Here is a 21,167-nt window from a genome sequence, read left to right on the forward strand (position 1 = left end):
TTCAGCACAGACAGGGCAACTTGGAAAGACATTGGGTAGAGGGTCTCCCTGTTCCTGGCTTGGTAATTAAATTGCCCTTAGATGTCAGAGAGTTTAAAGCTGCTTGCTCAGGAAGAAAAAGCTAACAGGAGAGGGGAAAAAAAAGAGGAAGTGGCTGAAACTAGAAGGCAACTGGAAAGGGAAGAAAGAAATATGAAGCTCGGAGAAAGAAAGGGGGTTGTTGTGTTGGCTGGGCTTGGAGACCTGGAGGGAGAAGAGAGGCAATAAGGTGCAGGACAGACCTGATGAGGAGGGAGCTAATGAAAAGAATCTGAAGAGGAGGAGTGCAGAGAAAGAGCTGGGATCAGCCAGGCAAAGAATCAGGAGCAAGGAGTTGTCATGATGATCTCTCCAAGTTTCAGCACCTCTGTATTGTAATAATAAGTATAGCTGCATGAGGCAGCTCAAGTTTGCATTGCATAAGAGAGAGACCTTTAGTGGTTTTCTCTAAGGTAGGGTCTTTGGAGAGCTCTGCCTGAGAGAGTACAGTGTCATATTGCGCACTTGTGATAGCCCTGTATTGTTTCTTGGTCTAGTTAAACCTCTAGTCTAATTAAACCTCCTCATTCGTCACTGAAGTACAACAACTGCAGTTCATTTATCCTCTAAAATAACTTCAGAGAGAGTGGAGATGTGTTGTGCATGCCATCTCTGTTTGCCTCCATGATGCTGGCTCTTTGATAAGTTTCTTATTTAGCCTGTTAACCAGACCCTCCCTCTGCACTGGAACCATGCTTGGGCTCAGAGCCCTGTCAGGCTGGCGTAGGGCTGCAGTCTTCCCTGTGTATTCAAAGCTTTAAAAAAGGAATGAAGTTTTATTCCTTCAGTCAGAAAGATCAAAGTTGAATCCAAGAGAATGCAGGTTTATAAGGAGTTACAGTTTAACAGAGTATCTGTCAAGATGTGTAGGTTGTTTTCTCCTAAAGGCAGATGGAATTAGTACTGTCTTCATTGTCCACTGTCCTTCCTCTCATCTTTTTTTTTTTTTTGCTTACACTCCTTTTTTCCCGTTTGTTTTACCGCTGTGGTAGGGTCTTACATTTATATTTGTCTATAAGAACAAGGCCCTACTCTGGATGGAGGCCTTTGGAACTATTATGGCATAAATACTCAAATTCCCACCTTGAAGTCGTTGATGGCTAAAGAGAAGACTGTGCCTATCTAGTGTAGTATTTTTGATTAAGTGCAGTAACAGTGTCTTGGAAACCATGTGCAGATGTCTTTGGCTGATTTTGTCTAAGAGCTAGAGATAAATATTTTGTTGCATGCAGAAGTCCATCAAGACATGTGGTTCACATGTTACATTAAGAGCATGAGGACTACAGCTGGTTGGACAGTTTTTGACGAAAGATTTACTTCATTTAATTTCATTACATGGGAATTTGTCTGTTTATTCAATCCAAAATGTTTCAGGGGAACTCTATTGATTTCAGTAACAATCTGCCAGAAATGCAGCAAATCACTGTGATTCAGCCCTTCCTGTCAAGTATCCCCGTGTCAGTAGCCTACCTGGCTACTGAATCCCATCCATTCATCTCCATAATTACCTTCTTCATGACCTGATAGGGGAATAAAACCTTGAATACCCTGGCCCGTGGTCCCTGGATCTATATGCTCCAAGGCTTTTAGATGTCAGATGTCCTTGGACTGCTTGGATTGAGGCTACCAGAAACAGTTGCTCCAAGAGAGCCCACTTACTGAACTGCCTGGGGCTCACGGAGCTTCCAGGGTTCCCACTCCCTCCTGGGGCTGGATAGAAAATAGTCATTCCATGTTACAGAGAAATCTGTCACTTGTGGTTGGAGGCCTGACTTGGAGTGAATCCAAGGTTTGAAATCTCAGAATTACTGTAAAAGAGAATGGTCATTCTTTATCCAGCTGTAAACTTCATATTAATAAGAGCCCATTTTGGCAATCCCCAGCGTGAGGTGCTTTCTATGAGGACGCCACACAGGCCAGTGGCTCCCTGGAGGGAGGGATCTGGGAGCTGAGGGGGCTCCCCGGGCTGGCAGGGCAGGGGCCTTGCCAGCCAGGGCCTGCACCACTACTGCTGAGTGAGACGAGCAGGACAGGACCAAGGCCAGACCGGGAAGTGAGGTTGTGGGTCAGGGTAGGGGCTGAGGCTAGATCGGGAAGTCAGCCCATGGGTTGGGGTGGGGACCTGGATCGGGGGCCCACAGCTAGGCACAGACACAGCTGCAAGGCAGCAGGGCTGGAGCTCGGGGTAGGCCCCCCACAGTGGAGCCTCAGCTGAAAGCAGCTCCCATGGACAGGGGCCGGCCGGCTCTGAGGCCCTTAGCCCTGTCTGTGAGCCTGTCCCCAAAGCACCAAAGCAAGGGAGCCTCCCTCAGCTGCACTGTCCCTGGTTGGCCCCTGAGCCTTGGCAGCCAAACCTCCAAGAGGGGGCAAGCTCTAAGGGCCATTGCACTCTCCTTGAAAGTACAGCAACACAAGAGTGGATATTATATTCTATGATATCAAGACAATCCTAATTTTCATGGACAGCCATATCTCTCCTTCCATAATATAATAATCAAGCTCTGTCTACCACCAGGTACCTTTTGGTAAACATTACTCCTATTTAGATAGGTTAAACAAATGGAGGCCTTCAAGCATCCTCTCACAGAGCAGGCTCACCATTTCTTTGATTAGCTGTTTTCTGTACTTGTACAATGTGATCTTTTTGTCCCTGAGTGCTCATGATGAGAACTGTACAGAGTGCTCCAGATAAGGGCTCTCCGGGGCTATGTACAGTTAGCATTCACACTGGCAATACCTCCAGAATAAATTAGTTGACAGCTTTATGCCCAAAAAGGTGAAACTGACCTTTGTGCATGAAACAAAGACTATTATGAGGCCTGAATGGGACTTGAGCCATCCATCAACTTTGTGTGGGCCTTCTTGAATATCACTAAACCAGATCAGAGGACTTAATTTGGGAAAGCAGCTGTGGTAGGAGTGTTTACCATTTTTGATTTGAGGAACTTTCACAAATATCTTCTTCTTCCTGAAACTGAGAAAAATGCAGACTGAAAAAATAGTTGTATATATCATCAGAAATGAGAGAGGACTAAGAATTATTTGCAAGTGTCAAGATATATCCTTCCATCAGATATTTCCACTTGATTTGTTTTTAATCATAAGCAGGTAACTAGCAATACATAAGAATCAATATAACACATTTTAATCCTAATGCTCCTGGAAGTAGGACATTCCTTCCTGTTTTTTTCCTTCCAATATTTGGGGGTTTTGGCTTTTTTCTCCTTTGTTTGGATTATTGAGAACTTATCTTCCCACTTCCCACAAAAAATATGGAGATAAGAGTTACGTTCTAAATTAATAAATTAGCAACCTGCAGCTCATGCAGCCATATTCCCTTATTTCTCTCTAAGACTGGCAGTTCCCTCCATCTTGTCAGCTCTTGATTCCGTCCTTTCTGCCATTCTTAATTCCCCCTCAGATTGTCCTGCCAAATAAATTGCAGCTCCTTCCATTAATCCATTTGCTCTACAGCTCTCTCTGATGTTTCTAAAACCTGCTAGAGAAAATCCAAGTGTCACACAGAGTACTCCCGCTACTAATTCAGCTTTCCCTCCTTTAATACTGTTACCTGCATCAGAGAGATGCATGATTTCTCCTTCTGCTTTGAATTACTTGTCTGTTCCCCAGTGTTGCTAGTTCTTTGCTTTGAACTTGTTTCTTCAAATTGTTTGCCTGTTTGACTAGCTCCTTCCAGGCTTCTTCAGGCAAAAGGGTGAGCAAAAAAGGGGAGCAAAAACTTCTAGGATGCCCTTCATGGTATCATCCTACTTAATTCTCATTGCTTTCTGTCCTTTCCTCTTCCTTTCCTCCAAGGTTGATTCTGAAGTCCCATTTATTTCTTCTCCTCTCTTCACTAGCTTCTTCCTTACTAACTTGTATTTGTTCCCACTTTGGCTTTCTCCTGTCTTCTGCATCACTGAGCCAATGTGCAAGCATGCCCTGCACTTTCATTCACAAAACTCTGTATTTAACAGGAGCTGTGAAGAGGGTGACATCACCCACACTTTTGTTTCACCTTTGATGTGTAGTTGCCTTCTAGTGAGTGCCTGCACTCAGTTCTTGTCAGTCCTTAGATTCTGCAGTCCTTGTTCTTCAAAACCAAAGCAGAGAACAGTGGGTAAGCACAGTGTGTAGGCACAGTGTAAAATGGAGGGGCTGCATGTTTATTGTCTTTTTGCTGGTGATTGACCTGAACTTTCCTTCATACCTTCTTTAACTTTGTCAATGACAGAACTCATTCTCTTTAAGACCTGCAGTCCTTTTATCGTCTTTAACTCCATTTTAATTCTCCCAAACAGCCAGCCTGTCACTAAATATTGTAGGTTCTTATCCAAGTAGTTCTGCGGCCTTATCTTTTTGTCCTGGTGGCTAAAGCAGCCATCTCATCTCCCTCCCTTATATGTAATTGTCTTCCTTTCTGACAGTAGAATCACTCCCTTATAATTCATCCAAACACTGCAGGCAAAATTGTCCTTACGTCATGGTCTGACAGTGTGCTGTTCGACTCACCTGCTAACTCTTGCCTGTTGTATTAAGTAGTCTAACGGGAAGAACATTTGCTCTTGGGCATCCTGGAAGAGGGCACTCTTTCCGTATCCTATTGAAGGGAAGTCAATGCACAACTGGGAAATGTTATACTTTGTGGAGGAAAACTAACAAATAGGAATGGATTCAGCAGCCTGTGATTTCTGTCTGTCCTTCTCTTCCCTGCAAAGCATGCTGAGAAGTGAAATCTGTATCTTTTCCCTCCATTAACTGAAATGAAGTAACACCAGTGATAAGGTAACTAACTTCTGCTGAACTGGTAGCAGTCTAGCTCATGGTGTGAAAAGCAAAGAAAGATCCCTTTCTTGGATGACGTTCAGAATCTTTTGCTGTTGCATGAACCCTCGGAGTTTTTCACTCTCCTTCTGCTATGGGGGAACTGGTACTGGGAGAACTGCTTGTGGGTTTAGTCAGTAGTGCTTTTCATTTTCATACTATTTTCAATAAATATTTTGAATAGCTAATTTAAACATCAGATACTTTTTTCTGAAAATTAGGTATTGTATGGGACACACAACATTCATTACAAAGTAACAAAACTTACAAAAAATAAAACTTGTTGGTAGCTACTCTGATGCCTGCCAGCCTTGGCATACTTACATACCTGATAACTAATTGATAGTAATGTAGTAATGCAACCTGTGTGCATATTTTCTCATAGAAAGACTATATGCATCAAGCTGCTTAATGTCTTCTTCATTTTATTATAAACAGTTTTAATTAAAAAGCTCTTGTAATTAGATTCTCCTTTCTCCTTTGAGCCTTTTTTTTCTTTCCCTTTGATAAGAGAGACATCTCATTTTGAAATTCTCCATGGTCCCCATAGTACAGCTGAAGAGCACAGCATTAACCATCTGTCAGCATATCTTAGTCTTTGGGAATAATTCAGTAATTATCTTCAAGTGCAGTTGGTGATGTTACACATTTGATGAAATGCTTATGAATGAAAGTACTTTAGGGAAATAGACCTTTCAGCGTGCATTATAGAATTGCAGGCAGCTTTTTGTGTTTTTTATTACTTCTGAAATAATTGTCTTCTGCTTTTTTATTGCAGTATCTACTAGAAATGAAAAGCTTGATTCTGCCCCCTGAACATATTCTGAAGAGAGGGGACAGTGAAGCAATAGCATATGCTTTCTTTCACCTTCAACACTGGAAAAGAGTAGAGGGGGCATTGAATCTCTTACACTGTACATGGGAAGGCAGTAAGTAATTCTCTTTCTTACAAATGAACTAATCATATATTTCCACTGAATGTCATGAGAAAATAATAGGTTTTGGTGAAGTACAGTACGTGGGAATTTTGGAGGTCAGTTATACCCTCACTAGTACTGAAATATTTGAAATGTAAACTGAAAATACAGACTTCATTTAATGGGAAAAAAGTTATGAAGTCCTGAGTTTTGTTTTCTAGCATAACACTGAACAACATTTCCCATCTTCTCTGTGCTCTGTTTTCTTACTCATGAATGAGGGAATAATAATTTACCTTCCTCATGGCAGAGTTGCAGAGTTTTGTTTGTCATTATTTGAATGCTTTATTATTGGAAACTATAAAAGTGCTTAAAAAGCAGATAAATATTAACATGTAGTTAAAACCATAAAACAAAACATTGTTTTATGATATTTTTATTCACAAACTGGAGTAAGTCCAGTAGACAACCGCTAGGATGCTTAAGGGACTGGAATATGTGGTGTTTGAGAAGAGGCTGAGGGAGCTGGCTTTATTCAACCTGGAGAAGAGAAGACTTTTGGGAGGGAGAGAGGGGATTCAGTTGCTGTCTTCAACCACCTGATGGGGAGATTATATGGAAGACAGTCAGACTCTTCTCAGAAGAGCACAGTGGAAGGAGAAGAGGCAACAGACAAGTTGCCAAAGAGAAATTCCCTCTAGACATAAGAAAAAAAAAAAGTTTTCACAACGAAAGTGGTGAGGCACTGGAACAGGTTGCTGTGACTTTGTGGAACTTCCATCCCCGGAGGTGCTCAGAGCTCAACTGGACATGGCCCTAAGCAACCTGACCTAACTTTGTTCCTAAAATTGTTCTTTTCAGGTTCCCGGGAATTAAAAAATAGCATTTAGAACCATACATTGTGGGCTTTTTACACAGATTTTTCTTTCTCTAATCATTACCCAGTTCCCTTTTTCAGCTCTGCTTTCTTCTGCTTTCCTTCACCCTCTTCATATGTTCCCTTTTTTCTGTCACATTTTTTTTCCCTCCATATATTTGCTGTTCTCATTTAGCTTTGTTAGGAAAGATAAAGCTTGTCACCACAATATTTCCTACAGAAAGGCACTTAATATCTTAGCTGTGAAAGTCACTTGACTTACTGTCTCAGTCAGTGTTAAATGACCTGAACTTGCCTAACTGGCAAGGTAGGCTTCCTGAGGAAGCAATGGCTTTGTTTCTAGGTGTATAGAATGCCCTGCTCAGTAACCCATGCCATTGCCATCGAGGATTTGGTCTTCTGCATTGTTTTGCTCTGTCCTACCTGCATGCTCTTTTCCTGTAATTTCTCCCAGTCTATTATTTTCTCTGTCATAGTTTCTTCCCAGTGGCTTATTTTCAGTGGTTTGCCTTTCTGTAGTGTTTCTTCTCTTCCAGATGCTTGTAGAAGTCCTTTAGCATAAGGCCTCATTATCCCATTATGGAGCAGTAGTTTGCAGGGAATCCTGAATAAATCTTTTGCTTTGTCAGGCTGGGGAATCTTCAAGGGCCTGTTTACAGAGACTAGCTTTTGGCATAGGAGGCTGGCTGCCCTGCAGTCCCACTACCAAATAGGAAGTCTAGTCATCTGTGCCTGAAGTCAGTGTACAGCATCCCCATCTAACTACATTAACTGATTCCTCTCTTTGTTACCTTCACAGCCATCTGAATATGTACTTTATTAGTTCATATTTGTATATAAACCTGTGAAGGTGTAAATTACGATTGTTACATAACCTCTAAAGAAAAATCCATAATTTGTTTTGCACAGTAATCTCAGAGAGAGATGAACAGTGCACCAAGCCTCAAGAATTTTGTTCAGATTTTCCTCACATATGAAGACACCTATGCGTTTTAATAGTTTCACTAGGATTTAGCCCAGTAATCATAACTTTCAGTCCATATCTTAGTGTGGGTAATATTCTTTATGGATGTAGTAAACTACTAATATTGCTCTTATGTCCTTTACTTGCAAAAAGTTTCCTTAACATTTCTGTCCAACTGTAAGTTAAACTCAGTGGAAACATGGCAGAGGAATTAAATTTAACTAAATCCAGTTTTTACCAGCAGTATGTGGTCAGTTGCTCTCATTTTCTTTCTAGGTATTTATGTACTTGTCATTTAGTATACTGTTAGTGTGCTTGAAATACCCATAAGTCTCCCTTTAGCAGTTTGTATGTGGGAAGTTAATGCCTACATATGTATACTATTCAATTCTAACCTTGTGGGAATTGGGCAGAATTAAGTACTGTATTTCAGTAAGTAAATCACTTGGGGGTACATCTTGAATGCTTCTGAGGAGAATAAGGTCACTGCTTATTAAGGCAGCCTCTAACAGAATTTATGCAGAAATGTCCTTGTGGTATTTTTTAACTCTGAAACACTTAGAGTGTTTTTCACAAATTGTATTCAACAATTGAGAAAAGTGAGGTTATAAAAATAATGATCATCATCAAACTGGAATGTTGGTTGTTTCCTGCCCTCTCGTTTCGATTAGTCAAAGCACAGTTCTATTCATGGTACAACTCAAGAGCCCAAGTGACACAATGTGAAATGTTGCTCTATAAGGTTTGTTCCAGATGCTTTGTACAGAAAGTTTGTAGTTTCAAGCATAACCAAGTCCGAAAGAGTCTGAGGTGCTTGTTCATCACTGCCTCAATTTCTAAAATTGTATCATATGTTTCCCATTGTTTGCATGAAGATGAAACTGTTACGGTACCTTTCACCAGCACAGGGTTGAATGGTGAACTCTGCTACCTGAATTGCTTTATGTAAAACAAGATCAGATAATACTGTAAGGGTCAGTCACAGGAGTACCTACATGGACGTGAACTGATATACATCACCAGAGCCCTTTCTTCTATGGCTGATAACACTGCTACATGAATTATTTTGCTGTAAATTCTCCATATTTGGTCTTGTGTCAAAGATGATTATGTTTCAATTCAGCACAATCTATTGACCTTCTTTTGTAAAAGCAGCACCGTTATTGTCCCTTTCTATTTTTTTTAGAATATTTATACCACTGTGATTCAGTGTGAGACAGAAGAGGTTTGACTGTCTGTTTAAATATTAAGCCAAGTCTGAAAGAAAAACTTGTGTTAGTGATTTTGAAATAATGAGCACTGAACATCCCTCCACACACACTTTTGTTACAAACACTCAGTTTGTTGCACATGAAGATCATACAAGGCTTAAATTACTGTCTTTGTATTTGGCCTTTGGGGGCACTGTGAAGAGGAGGGGTTTAATACTGCAAAAGTTTTAAAGCCCGGGTAGCGTTATTAAACTGCAGGAAGTGGAGGGTCCTTGAGGGCTGGCAGATAGTGTCACTGGCAATGGCATGACTGCCCCTTAGGGAACAAACGTGGGGCTGAAAGCTCTGACGCTTTTCTGCCATGTACTGACCTTAGCATTACTGTAATAACTGTCAATCTCTTAATAAGTATATGCATTTTATTAGGCCTAATAGCCCTAAGAAATACTCCTATACCTGTATCAGAGAATATGTAATTGAGATTCATGGAGATAAAACAACTTCCCTGAAATTTCACTGGTTAGTGTCAGAACAAGAATTTTGTTTTCTTGACTCCCTGAGCAGTGTCTGATCTACAGATTTAGGGTCACCCTGGATGATCACTGCAAATCTGGGTTTCACTCAATCTCCGAGGCTGCTAATAAATGTCATGCTGATCATCTGTGCTCCAGAGAGAGATTGCAGATCAGGAAGTGAGCAGGAGAAGCGTGACTGTGACCTGTCATCTTCTAGTAGAGAAACCTGTTTTTTCCAAGAGTGACTATAAACAGATCCTTACAACAGTAGCCATTTTGCTTAGTGTGCAGTTTGCGTTTTATTTCAGTAGACTCCCTTTTAGTCAGTAGAGAGCAATAGGTACTGGTTCCTCTGACCTGCTTTAGAAAACTAGTTTGGATGGAGACATCTTCACAGTAGTTGCCCATGTTTTGTGAAATCAGTTTTTCTGCGCACTTGACTAAAACCTTTGAATTGACTCTGAGGTAAGAAAATAGCACTAGAATGAAACACCCAGCATGTCAGAAAACCAATGGAAGACACAGACTCTATCTCCTCAACTTCATGATGACAGCAGTATGAGATGTTCACTGCAGACTGACTCTAATCTCCAGAAGAAAGGGGGAGGAGCAAGATTTCTGAAAGTGCACTTCAGAGATTGTGGCAGTACAGATGTTTGAATTCCTTGGTCCCTTCAGCAAATGATCCGGTCCCAGTAGGAAGGCATTTTTTAACCTCTCTGTGGCCTCACTTGTCTGATACCTTCATTGTGGGTCATGCTACTTTATTCTCATACCTGTGAATAAAGACGCAGAGGGATAACATTTAGCCTAACTGACAGAACCATCATGCTATCTCATGATAGTGCTACCAGCATAAACATATGCAGAATATAATTAATCAAATATTTGTAAAGCATCTTGCAAGTAGAAAGCATAGTATATTGTGCTGTCTAGGGAAAGACATGCTTTAAAATTGTATGTTAAGACAACCTTGAGAAAATAACATCCATCAAAATACGTTTCTCATACGTAGTGCTATTGTGGTTTAGGTTCCAGTTCATTGTTTTCTGATGTTGTTATGCCATTAAAGAAAATCACACTAGAATGTTTCCTGGGGGCTGGATTGCATAAGGAGGTTTCTAGGTTCTTTTGGAGAGGATCTTGGATGGTTTCAATAATATATTACACTTTCTTGTATAAAAATCATTATGGGAAACTAGTGCTGGTAGTTTTACTTCACATAAACACTTAGAACCATCAGTCTTTCATTTCTGAAGACCTGAGGCACAGAATATTTTTTATTTCTATCTCAATTTAAGAAATTACTGCTACCTGAGAAAAATTGATAACATTTACCTCAACAGACTCCAAGAAAACAGGTCCTTCCCTTATGCAGAGGTTATAGTGATTTATATACACTTTGAAAAGACAATTTACCTTAGAATGATACACCTGTAGTGTAGATTGGCTACATTCCAGATACTAAAATAAATACATGATGTTTTTATTTTTAAATAATAATCAAATATGAGAATAAATACCATGTGTTAGCTGAAGTTACACTGGCATATTTTCATTATACTTTGAGGATTTCTGCCTTCCTTATTATTGCTTTAAAAATAGAAATTGAAAATAAATACTCATATAATTGCACAAGATAAAAGTACAGCTGACATTATTTCACATGCAGTGTGTATAACAGAGAATATTGTAGTAGTTAGAATTGTGTGTTTTAAAACAATTCCTCAATTGCCTTGTGAGAAAGAGATAAGTATTGTCATGTGGGGGTGGTCTGTACCTAATATTTAAAATATACAGTGCTTCTAGGACATCTGTTAAGGAAAATATTGCTTCAGTGACTGATGTTCATAGAAATAGTGAGAATAACATGTTGATGACATTTTAACAGTGAGAGTAATATATAGGATAACGGAAAAGGATGCATTGATTGCAAAGCTATAATTCAGTCAGGTATTCTGATCTTTCCATAAACCACACAAGCATAACTCAGATGACCTATGATATCATCAGAGTCCAGATTTAGTAATCCATTTCCCTCCCTCTCTGTTATTATTTTCAATTTAAATATTACATATATTTGAAAAAAATGCATAAGATTAAGTATTGTTTAATCCATGACCTGAAGATTTATATCAGAAACCTGACTTGATCTGCTACATTTTCAAAGAATGCATTACAGGAACCTGGTTTTAATAATTCATTATTAATCTTTGATTGCCAAATATAAAATGAAAACATGACTGTGTTGGAAAACTGGTTCTCTGTGCTGACTCACACAGTGTTACCTGGTGTGCTGGAGTGTAATGGGTAATTCACTGGGGCTTAGTGCTTTTTTCCATGTAAAATTTCCATTATGCTTGATGCAGAGTTTGCAAGTATTGGCCCAAATTCACAAGCTGGGCTGGTCATTTTTGTAGGCTACACCTGTTACATCAGATACAGCTTTTTTTCCCCTGAAAATTAAAAATTCTGGAGCCTAAAAGTCTAAGCCAAAATGTGTAAACTTGACTATGGAATGTAAGTAGACTGAGCTCTGACCGTGCAAACATCTATGTATGTGCATGTAAAGTGGTCTCACTTGACACTTGTGAGCCTACTCCCAAGAATAAAAGTAAACATAAGTACTTGCTAGATTAAAAGCTAAGTGTAGATTTGGATTTTGGCATTTAATTAAGTATTTTATACCCTAACTGTTTGCAACTAAATATTCTGATATTAGTGCTTTGCCTATATTTGTTTTTCAAAATTGTAAATACAGTTAAGTATGTCCAGTAACTGCCACTCTCACAGTAATTTGTGTACTGTGTTGTTTTTCTTTTCAGCTTTCAGAATGATCCCCTATCCACTGGAAAAAGGACACCTTTTCTACCCTTACCCTATTTGTACAGAAACTGCAGATAGAGAGCTACTACCATGTACGTTCCATTCTTTTCTCTTCTTTCTTAATGTTGACATAAAAGAATTGTTTACCTTAGGCTTGCAATGCTGTTCTTCATTGATGTCTGTTAAATTGGGTACACTGGATTAGAATAATCACTTGACAGTGAGTCTCTGGAGCTCACTTGATTGTTTAAAAGGCAGTTCTAACCATAGTTCATAACGATTAGCTATCTTTATTGCTGTCAACAGCGTGACGATAGGGAGAGAGATTACTGAGGGAATATAAATCTGTTAGATTTTGCTGCTTCTCTCCTGCCAAGACAGTGGAAACTATGTCTGATCCTTTATCTAGGATAACATCCCATCAAACCAAAAGCACAGTTGCCCAGCCTTGTCAGTCTTACATAGACAAACTAGCTATTTAAATTTCAAGGCAAGATCAAACCTGCATGAGACCACTGGGTCATTAACACAGCTTTTGTGCCAAGTTATTCTGACATTTTCTGAAAAGCATTCCTAAGTAGCAAGGGAGGCTTTTCTTCATGTAATGATGTGTGTGCTATTATGAAGAGATTGATGTGAAATTACCTCAGTCACTTATCATACATGTTTGTAGTATGTATTAGCAAAGTGCCAACAGTGTTCCCAAGCATTCCACGAGATACAGATATAGAGACAGATCCAGCCCTCAGGAAGTCTTACAGTCTAAGCTAATGAGACTACTTGCAGTGCATGCAGCGAAGCACAAGAACACAGAGGAAGAGCCGAAGAAGCCAGTCTTGCAAACACTTAAACTTCCTTCCCACAGGGTTTCTCACTGAAGTCAGTGGGACTTATTGTGAGCACGTGTGGAGCACACACACGTGCGGAGGGGTTTGCAGGGTCAGGTTAGAGAAGACAAACATGGGGCGATCAAGGGGGTTCCCCTCTCACCCCCTCCATTCTGAAAAGGCAACAAAGAGAAATCTTTATCTGGAATCTGGAAAAAGTAAAACTCAGCCTGCTTCTGCTGTGAATGCTGTGTTTGCTGGTATTTGCAGTCCTCATAGTCTTTCATTCATAACTTCTTGAGGCTGGGCTAAAAAATGTGTTGCTAATTTTAATAAGCCTACGTGGGTAAACATTAGGTGAGAATAATACAGCAAAAATCCACTCATTGTGAGGCTCTCTTTCACAGTACATTCTCCCTGATATTACACAGAAATCCTTGGCAACTGACAGTATCTCCCCACCCCATTATAATCACTCTAATTATAACAACACCTCTTAGAGTGCTCTGTCTGCTTTACTCAGAGGGATACTGAGCTGGGGAGGACGGAGTGTCAGGAGATTTAGGCATGACAAAGTCATGCAGAATAGTTCAACCTTCTGCTTTCTAGATGCAAAACTAATTGTTCTTGTCAAATGTTAGAAGCAAGGGACTCTTTAACAGCATATGCAGATAGTCATGGTTTGCTCTGGCTGTTATGGGAAATGCCTTTCACTGCAAAATCTCTTGGGTTTGAGAAGGGAAGGGTTTAACATACTGTGACAGACACAGGTCGCATAAAGGGTTTTTGCATACCTGTCCACACCCTTTAATAGCATGTGTTCTAAAGGAGAGTCAGCTGGAATGATGTCAGAACGCTGAGATCTCCTAGGCTACCCTAATTAAAAATATCAATCACATAACTTTTGCTATGACTGGATAATAAACCAGAACAATAGGTTTGAGTGTTTGTCAAATGCAAGTGCAAACTGCAAGCCAGAAATCTTAGTATTTCCCAAGCTCTGAATTTAAATCAAACAGAAGTTGCAAATTATTTGTTTTTCTTTTTAACATTCTTTAAACTGAACGAATTTTCAGAACCAAAACTATATTTCTTTTTTGTTCTTAATATTTTGATTTAAACCCTTATAAATTCTTGCTGTTTATGTTGGAAACCACTGTTCTCAGGATGAATGCAGTCATGCCAGGTGTCCTGCTGGATTACTCTGTGCTTGTGTTACCTGTGGGTGTGATCAGATGAGACCTGTTCACTGAAGCAGAGAAAACAAGCAAAATGGAAGAATAGTGTTTTGTGTATATAGATTGCCACAGGATTTGAGTATATGGGAAGCTTAAATTTAGCATCGAGATTGGTCCTGAATCGGAAAAATGTTTCAAAGTCTGCATTATCTTGACTGTAGCTTCAAACTATGGACTGACTGAATAAAACAGATAAGTTTTGCCCAGAACTTTTACCAACCCAAAAAAATTTTCACCTTGAATCTGAGTCACCATGAAAGTGTAAAGGATATTTTCTTCCAGTGAAATCCTCATCATCCTCTTTTAACCCTTTTAGCCTTCTCGGTGCTGCTTCCTCCAAAGCACCAGAGTAAAGGATCTTTCCATACCCCTTTTGGTTTATACTAACAAACACTTTAAAAATTCTTTATTAATTTCAATTTCAGGTTTTAAAACTTTAATTATTAAAAGATTGTTATATTGTTATAAATATGCAGGAAATTCTGAAATTCTGGAATCTAAATCACAAGTTTATATGTCATGCTTTTAGGATAAGTTTTCTCAGTTCTGCAGAATTTATTCCTAGAATTTACTGTTACAGACAGTATAGTTTTACAACCTGGTTAAACCGATCTGCAACTGTGCTTCCACTGAAAGGCTGGTCTCACTGCTGCTCCCAGCCGCATGTCTCTGCCACCTCTGTATGTCAGCATTAGCAAACATGCAGCCATGTGGCTAGTCACTAACCTGTGTAAAAACTGGACATTTTATTTATAGGTTGGTTTTCTGGGGTTAGTTGTTGCACAGCTGCATTATAACTAGTGCTGACACAAGGAAGGCAAAAGTAGCGTGTAGGTTGGACCAGAGGAAGACAGAAGTGTGATGTTTGGATCAGAATAACCTGGCAGTGAGGTAACTGACACAACAGTAGCACTAGCCTTAGGTGATTCAGATCTTCTATTCGTTTCTTTGTTTCTTTCTTCAAAAACATTTTCAGCCATGTAGGAATGTTCTTTTTCACATACAATGCACTCCCCTCCCCCTCTTTTTCCACAGCATTTCATGAAGTTTCAGTTTACCCCAAGAAAGAGCTTCCCTTCTTCATCCTCTTCACTGCTGGATTATGTTCTTTCACAGCCATGCTAGCCCTCCTGACACATCAGTTCCCAGAGCTTATGGGGGTCTTCGCAAAAGCTGTGAGTATTCTCTGCTGCTCTTCTTTGGTAAATAAAGACACAAATATAGCAGAGCTGAGCTAAATATTGCTCAGTATTAAACTTTTGCACATTCAGAAGTATAAAACAGCAAGAGACCTAACTGAGCAAGGGGACATTGAAGAACCATTAACAGAGCTAAGCAGTAAAACACTACTGTCTATCTTCTCTGGTTTATATGGCTCTTTTGTTGGGCTAGATCTCTCATGGTTTTGTCAAGAAAGATGTGGTGAGGGGGAAAGGAATTTTTTTTTCATAGGTAATCCAATGAAATAAGCTAATAATGGTTTGCAGAACCCCTCTGTTCAGTGTAGAGCTATAATGACTATGCCATGTTTTCCAGTGCAATAGAAACTCTTGGTATGAGCAGAAACAGAGTGCACTGTTAATGAGGGCACATCTCTGTGTTCTTTCCCCAAACTGCTGTGAAAGATAAAGTCTCAATATTTCCCTCATAACGTTTATTGTCTCTGCTAATTCTGCTTTTCTAATCCAGCAAAGATTAATAAATAGTGGAGGATGGAGGGGGAAGGGCCATCACTTGTGCTAAAACCTGATTTTTTCTTTGCAAAACCAAGCACATCACTGCTCCAGTGTTCTAGGATATGAAAAATTCACTTCCTAGAAAAGTCCCAGGATGATCAAAAAATGGTTTCCTCATCCAAGAAATGCTGAATATCCTCTGTAGTAATATTTTTTCCTTGAATATATTTGTATCTGAGACAGGTCTTGTGTTTCTAAAAAAGCCTTCCAGCTTTAATTTCAGTTTCTTTAGTGCTTTTCATTGGGGGGGAGGGGGAGGAGTGGAAGAGGCAAGGCTGAAAGGCTTTGGCAAAATCCAAAATGTAAGTACTTTCTCAAACTCCTTTACTTTGCTGAGGGACTCCCTTTGAAGTAAACCAAGTCTTCTAACACCCAGCCTGGTCAGAGTTAAAAGTCTGATACAGCAATAGTTCTTGTGTCAACAATTTTGTTTCATCAGCTCTAGAAGACAGAAAATAAGATCAGCCTTAGCAAAAGATACCACTTCTGTCATAGCAAAGTGTTAAAACTTATCTGAAATGTTATTACTGTCTCTTTTTTCTAAAGTGTATATTTAGGCATTTGGTAGACAGTATGACTAAGGGATATGTTATTTAAATTCTTTGTAGAGGGGTTTCTGTTTGTTTTTTCCTTAAGTCTTTGAAGTGCATGACCCTAGTTTTGGGGCTCTTCTAGTGCAACCTGCAGTTCCCTGATGTTGGCATAATTAATTGACTCTCAGTCCTGTCCCTGTGCCTGCCTTGCTGCAGAACAAAGAATATATTTGAAGCTGGCAGGACAATGAGGTTTTGTTCTTAGAGCTCCTTCTACAGGCAGTGAACTAGCAGCATCAGAGAAAACTGGCAGCATGTCTGCTCACAAGGTCTCCAAAAGGAGGAATTAACAAATGTCAGCCCTTGAAGTCTGTGATTCCTGCAGGTCTCCCATTACACCTTCTTTATGGAATTGCAGTACAAGGTGAGCCCATGCTGGTGAGACCCGTGCTTCAGCTAGATGGGTGGCCTAGAACCACAGACATGCTGAATCCTCCCAGCAAAAGACTCTTCAAGGCAGAAAAAGCCCTTGAATGCTGAGGACTGCTCCATGTGTGAGGTTGCCAAAGGCAGGTTGTGCCACTGTGACAGTCCCCCAGGGCTGCCTGTGTTACACCACTCACTGCTGAGATCAAAGTTATTTTAAAGCTACTTTACTTTTCTGGGAGGTTCAGCATAGATTCACTGGAATTTGCCAAACCTCATCAGAGCAGCGGACTTTCAGAGCCAGAACCTATTCTGAACGCTGTCCACCAGTTCAGTGGGAAGTGCAGATATTCTTGACTGCATCTAGCCAATTATGTAACATTGTACCTGGAAGTAAAGTTGACTTTTCCCACACAGAAATTGGAATAATCCAGTTCTTCTATTTGATTTGTCAGTCTGAGTATAACTAACATCAAAATGACAACAGATCTTAGTGTTTTCACTTGGTTAGGGGAGCGCATGTTCCTAGCTTGCACTTATAATTTTTGCTAGGCTTTCTAATGAAAGGCTTTTGGAGATCACTCAGGGTACGAACACAAACAGGACAAATTTCTGATTGCAGTGGTTTAGATAAAATTGCCGGCACAGTGTAAATATGTTAGAATTTCTTTCATTTTGTCATGCAGAAATATAACAATATCCTGTAGATTGCTAAATTTTATTTAAAAGTGCAGGCTCTTTCATAACATAGTAGTAGTAAGAATATATCTTAAACAAAAATGAGAGACATTAACAAAGGAGTCAAGTATTTAATTCATCAAGTCAACAGTCACATGTGTCTGAAAGTGTAGTTCCTAGTTAAATCACACCAAAAATTATTAAAATGAGTGAAACTTAAGACAGATTTTTCTCTGGTTTATTTGATATCTCTCTGTGCCTGAGATCACTGACACGGTCTGTTTCAATATTTTCTGTATGATGGATGAGACTTAGTTCAACAAGCAGGTTTGCACAGGGAGATCTTTCGTCTGCTTGGATGTCTACAGAGCCTGAGGTAAAGAACATATGGATCAGATCAGAGGGACTGAGCAATAAACAGTCAGTTCCTCCATGCATATACCAGCCATGCAGTGGAAAAGTTTAAAAAGATATATTTTCAGTATCTGTTTTAATCAAACAGCATTATTCAGAAGGTGCTCCCAGAAATATGCTTCCTTTCAGCTTTGAAATAACCAAGCTGATGATAGCTTTCTTTTAAAATACAAAATAATAGCAGACTTTTTGCAGCTCTGCCATTAGCAGCTCTGCCACCTCGTTTTCTTCTCTACTGCTGGTGCTGTTCCTTTTGTTCTATGTAAGAAACTGTCAAAGTCAAAGGGAAAGGCAAAAAGCATAAAAAAGCCAAATCATGCAGATTAAGCCCTCCTGGGTGCTACTGTATGTTGAGCAAGCATGGTAGGCAGCAGCTGCCAGGGATGTTTGAGAATGTGAGCACCGAGAGCTTTCCAAGGGCCACACACTGTGCACTGTTTCAACAGCTTCACAGCTGGTACCAGGCCTTCCACTAAATGTGCTGGAAGGCAGTCAGCTGAGAGGGGCCTTCCATGTCCCACAGCATTTGGGGACAGAAATTGGATTCCCCATGACTTTGGGAAGAGGAACTGAGCCCTAGTTGTTATTGGGGTTCCAGTTGGCTCTGGCGACACTGTCTGCTTGGGCCCTGTGACTGAGAGTATCATAGCAGAGCAGGAGTTAGCAATGACAAGGCAAACGTGAATGCTGTGGATAGCCCCAGGACAGATGTCACTCAGGGAGGCTTGTACAGAAGGTGGCATCCTGAACCACTTGCTGTCAGTGCAGGTTCTCCTGGGACTTCAGTGGAGCCAGGCTTTGTACATGAGTTTAAATATATTTTGTAGACCAAGTGCTTAGGCACTGAGCTGGCAATGTTATTTTTCCTGTGATAAAATGATCTCTGTTCACTTGGTTCTGTAATACATGTCTATCATAACATTAATATATTGGAACTTCTTTCAGAGTGACAGATTCTGTTCTGTAGTGGCAGGAGGAGGTTAAGATGAATTCCAGGTAGTGATGCTTCGGTGGATATAGCAGATCTGTCAGTGGATATAGCAGGTCTGTAAATAACACAGAACCATTTTAAATCTGAATCTGAAGACACACATTTTGTCTCTGACAGATGGTCTGACTGCACTTACGAAAAAGGCTGTCTTTTAACTTAGCAGGTTTTGGGTTGAGCTTTCAGGGATGAACCTGGATCTAGGATGTGAGTCATGTGAAAGCTTTTGTGTAGTTTCCATTACATTTATCTTTGTAAAAATGGGTCTCTTGCTTGCGTGACTACAAAATCCAGAAATCTGTGTATATGCAAGGCTCAGAATTTGGCAGAAAGGCTTTATGCATGAATTAGTTAATTTTTATCATGCTGGAGGATTTTACGGAGGAATGCAGCAAGAGTTTCTTGTCTTGTTGGACAGCTTTCTCTTGAGGTTTATTGTCTCCTGCCTTTTGATCTGAATGTGTATCTGATTTCTTTGCAGTTTCTCAGCACCCTCTTTGCTCCTTTAAATTTTGTGATGGAAAAAGTAGAAAGTATCCTGCCTTCTAGTTTGTGGCACCAGCTGACGAGGATCTGAGGGAGCACACCCGCTGACTGACTGCCATGACATCTTCTGTGCCAACTTTTTGTTGACCACAAGAAAGCATGATTAAAAAAAAGGGAAGCAGTTCTAAGACTTAAAAACTCTTCATGGATTGTCTGTTCTCATATAAAAACTGTTTTGTTGTACAAAATACATTGATGTTAGGTTCTATTATATTTTGCCTTCAGAAAAGAAAAAACATAAAAATAAACTTTTGTGTATTGCAGCATTGCTGTCTTTTGGCTTCTTCTTCATAGCTCTAATTGTATTTTGTGTTCTTAAACATCTGTGTGGTGTATCTGCTTCACAACTAGGGCTTGGCTTTCCGTTCAGTTAATGAAGCAGCACTAATAACTTCACAACTTAAAGCAACAGTATCACTGTGTTTCATTAAAGAGTTCAATTAGAGTGAAGCCCTCACGACTACACACAGTCTAAACAAGGTTTCTGGACACTTAAAGCTCTTGCTTAGAGCAGCTTTAGGCTCTCTAGACAGTTTGGATAGTACACTGGGCTTCTGATCCCATCCCCTGCATCAGTTTTATCCTCATTTGAATTTTCAACTAGTCCACCTACTTTAAAGATTTTATTCGCTCCACTATTTCAAGTACCTCCAGAAGCTTTATGCTTTGGCCATTTACAGAACACAGCATAAGTAATGGCAGAGAATTGATGACAAATTTATCTGTAATGCGTGGTGATTGCATTCATGCTTTTACGTATTTCTTGCTCAGTTTTTACTGCATTATTAGTACCTTTCAAGTACGAAAAAGTAGGTATTTTTTCCTGTACAGATAAAACATCAGCATTATAAATGTTTGTTGTTTGAGACCAAAAGCTTGTTAACTAAATTGTTATTAGTTCATTCACAATTAATAGAGAGCATGGTGTTTCATCAGCAGGCTTACACCAGGAAATCTTATCCTTGTGCTCTGAGAGGTTTAGACAATGCATTCAGTTTTAACCTTGCCACTGTAAATGGAAACTGTATGACTTAACTTCCCATAAACATCTCTGCCAATGTATGAAGCCAACGCTAAGATCGAGAATTTGATCTGGAAGTTGAAGCAAGTGCTCTTAACTGTCAAGAATTGAAACTACAGCATTATAGATTCACTAAGGATTTTTTTTTCAACTCTTCTCCCAAACAAGTAAGTGTAGAGTTGATGATACAGCAGAACGAAGATGCCACTTTGCTAGCTGCACTTTGAAATATGCAACATGTCACAGGATGTTTCCATTATTTTAAAAATGCTGTCTAGCTTGAAAAGCTGTGATTACCAGGAGGTAAGTTTATTTATCAATGAGAATATGAGTGAGCAAAGATAAAACTCCAGTTAACAGAGCTGGTGTAAAAAGATTGTTTCTTTACAGCAAGAAATGAGTTGCATCACTTTATTTTTTGCCCTCTTGATCACATATATGTTAGTCTGGACAGGAGAAAGGTGTTTGTCAAAATGAATAGTGGTACTGCATTAAAGCAACATCTGCTGTGCTAGGTGAAAAATGCCAGCCCCACACCAAGAGAAATC

General features: G+C 39.7%; 1 protein-coding gene across 5 annotated transcripts in view; it reads left to right on the forward strand.

Annotated features, from left to right (window-relative positions):
- ST7 (suppression of tumorigenicity 7) overlaps nucleotides 1-19,856 on the forward strand; it is a 164,382-nt gene extending 144,526 nt beyond the window's left edge. For all 5 annotated transcript variants that reach the window (XM_013947840.2, XM_067315084.1, XM_013947839.2 and 2 more), the window contains 4 exons: nucleotides 5,681-5,831; nucleotides 12,212-12,304; nucleotides 15,313-15,452; nucleotides 19,534-19,856. In XM_013947840.2, the coding sequence (XP_013803294.1) occupies nucleotides 5,681-5,831; nucleotides 12,212-12,304; nucleotides 15,313-15,452; nucleotides 19,534-19,629 (480 nt within the window). In that variant the 3' untranslated portion in view covers nucleotides 19,630-19,856. The remainder of the gene's footprint in view (nucleotides 1-5,680; nucleotides 5,832-12,211; nucleotides 12,305-15,312; nucleotides 15,453-19,533) is intronic.
- The last annotated feature ends 1,311 nt before the right edge of the window (nucleotides 19,857-21,167 follow it).

This window comes from Apteryx mantelli, chromosome 1, assembly GCF_036417845.1.
Source record: "Apteryx mantelli isolate bAptMan1 chromosome 1, bAptMan1.hap1, whole genome shotgun sequence".
In the NCBI taxonomy this organism is placed as follows: domain Eukaryota; kingdom Metazoa; phylum Chordata; class Aves; order Apterygiformes; family Apterygidae; genus Apteryx; species Apteryx mantelli.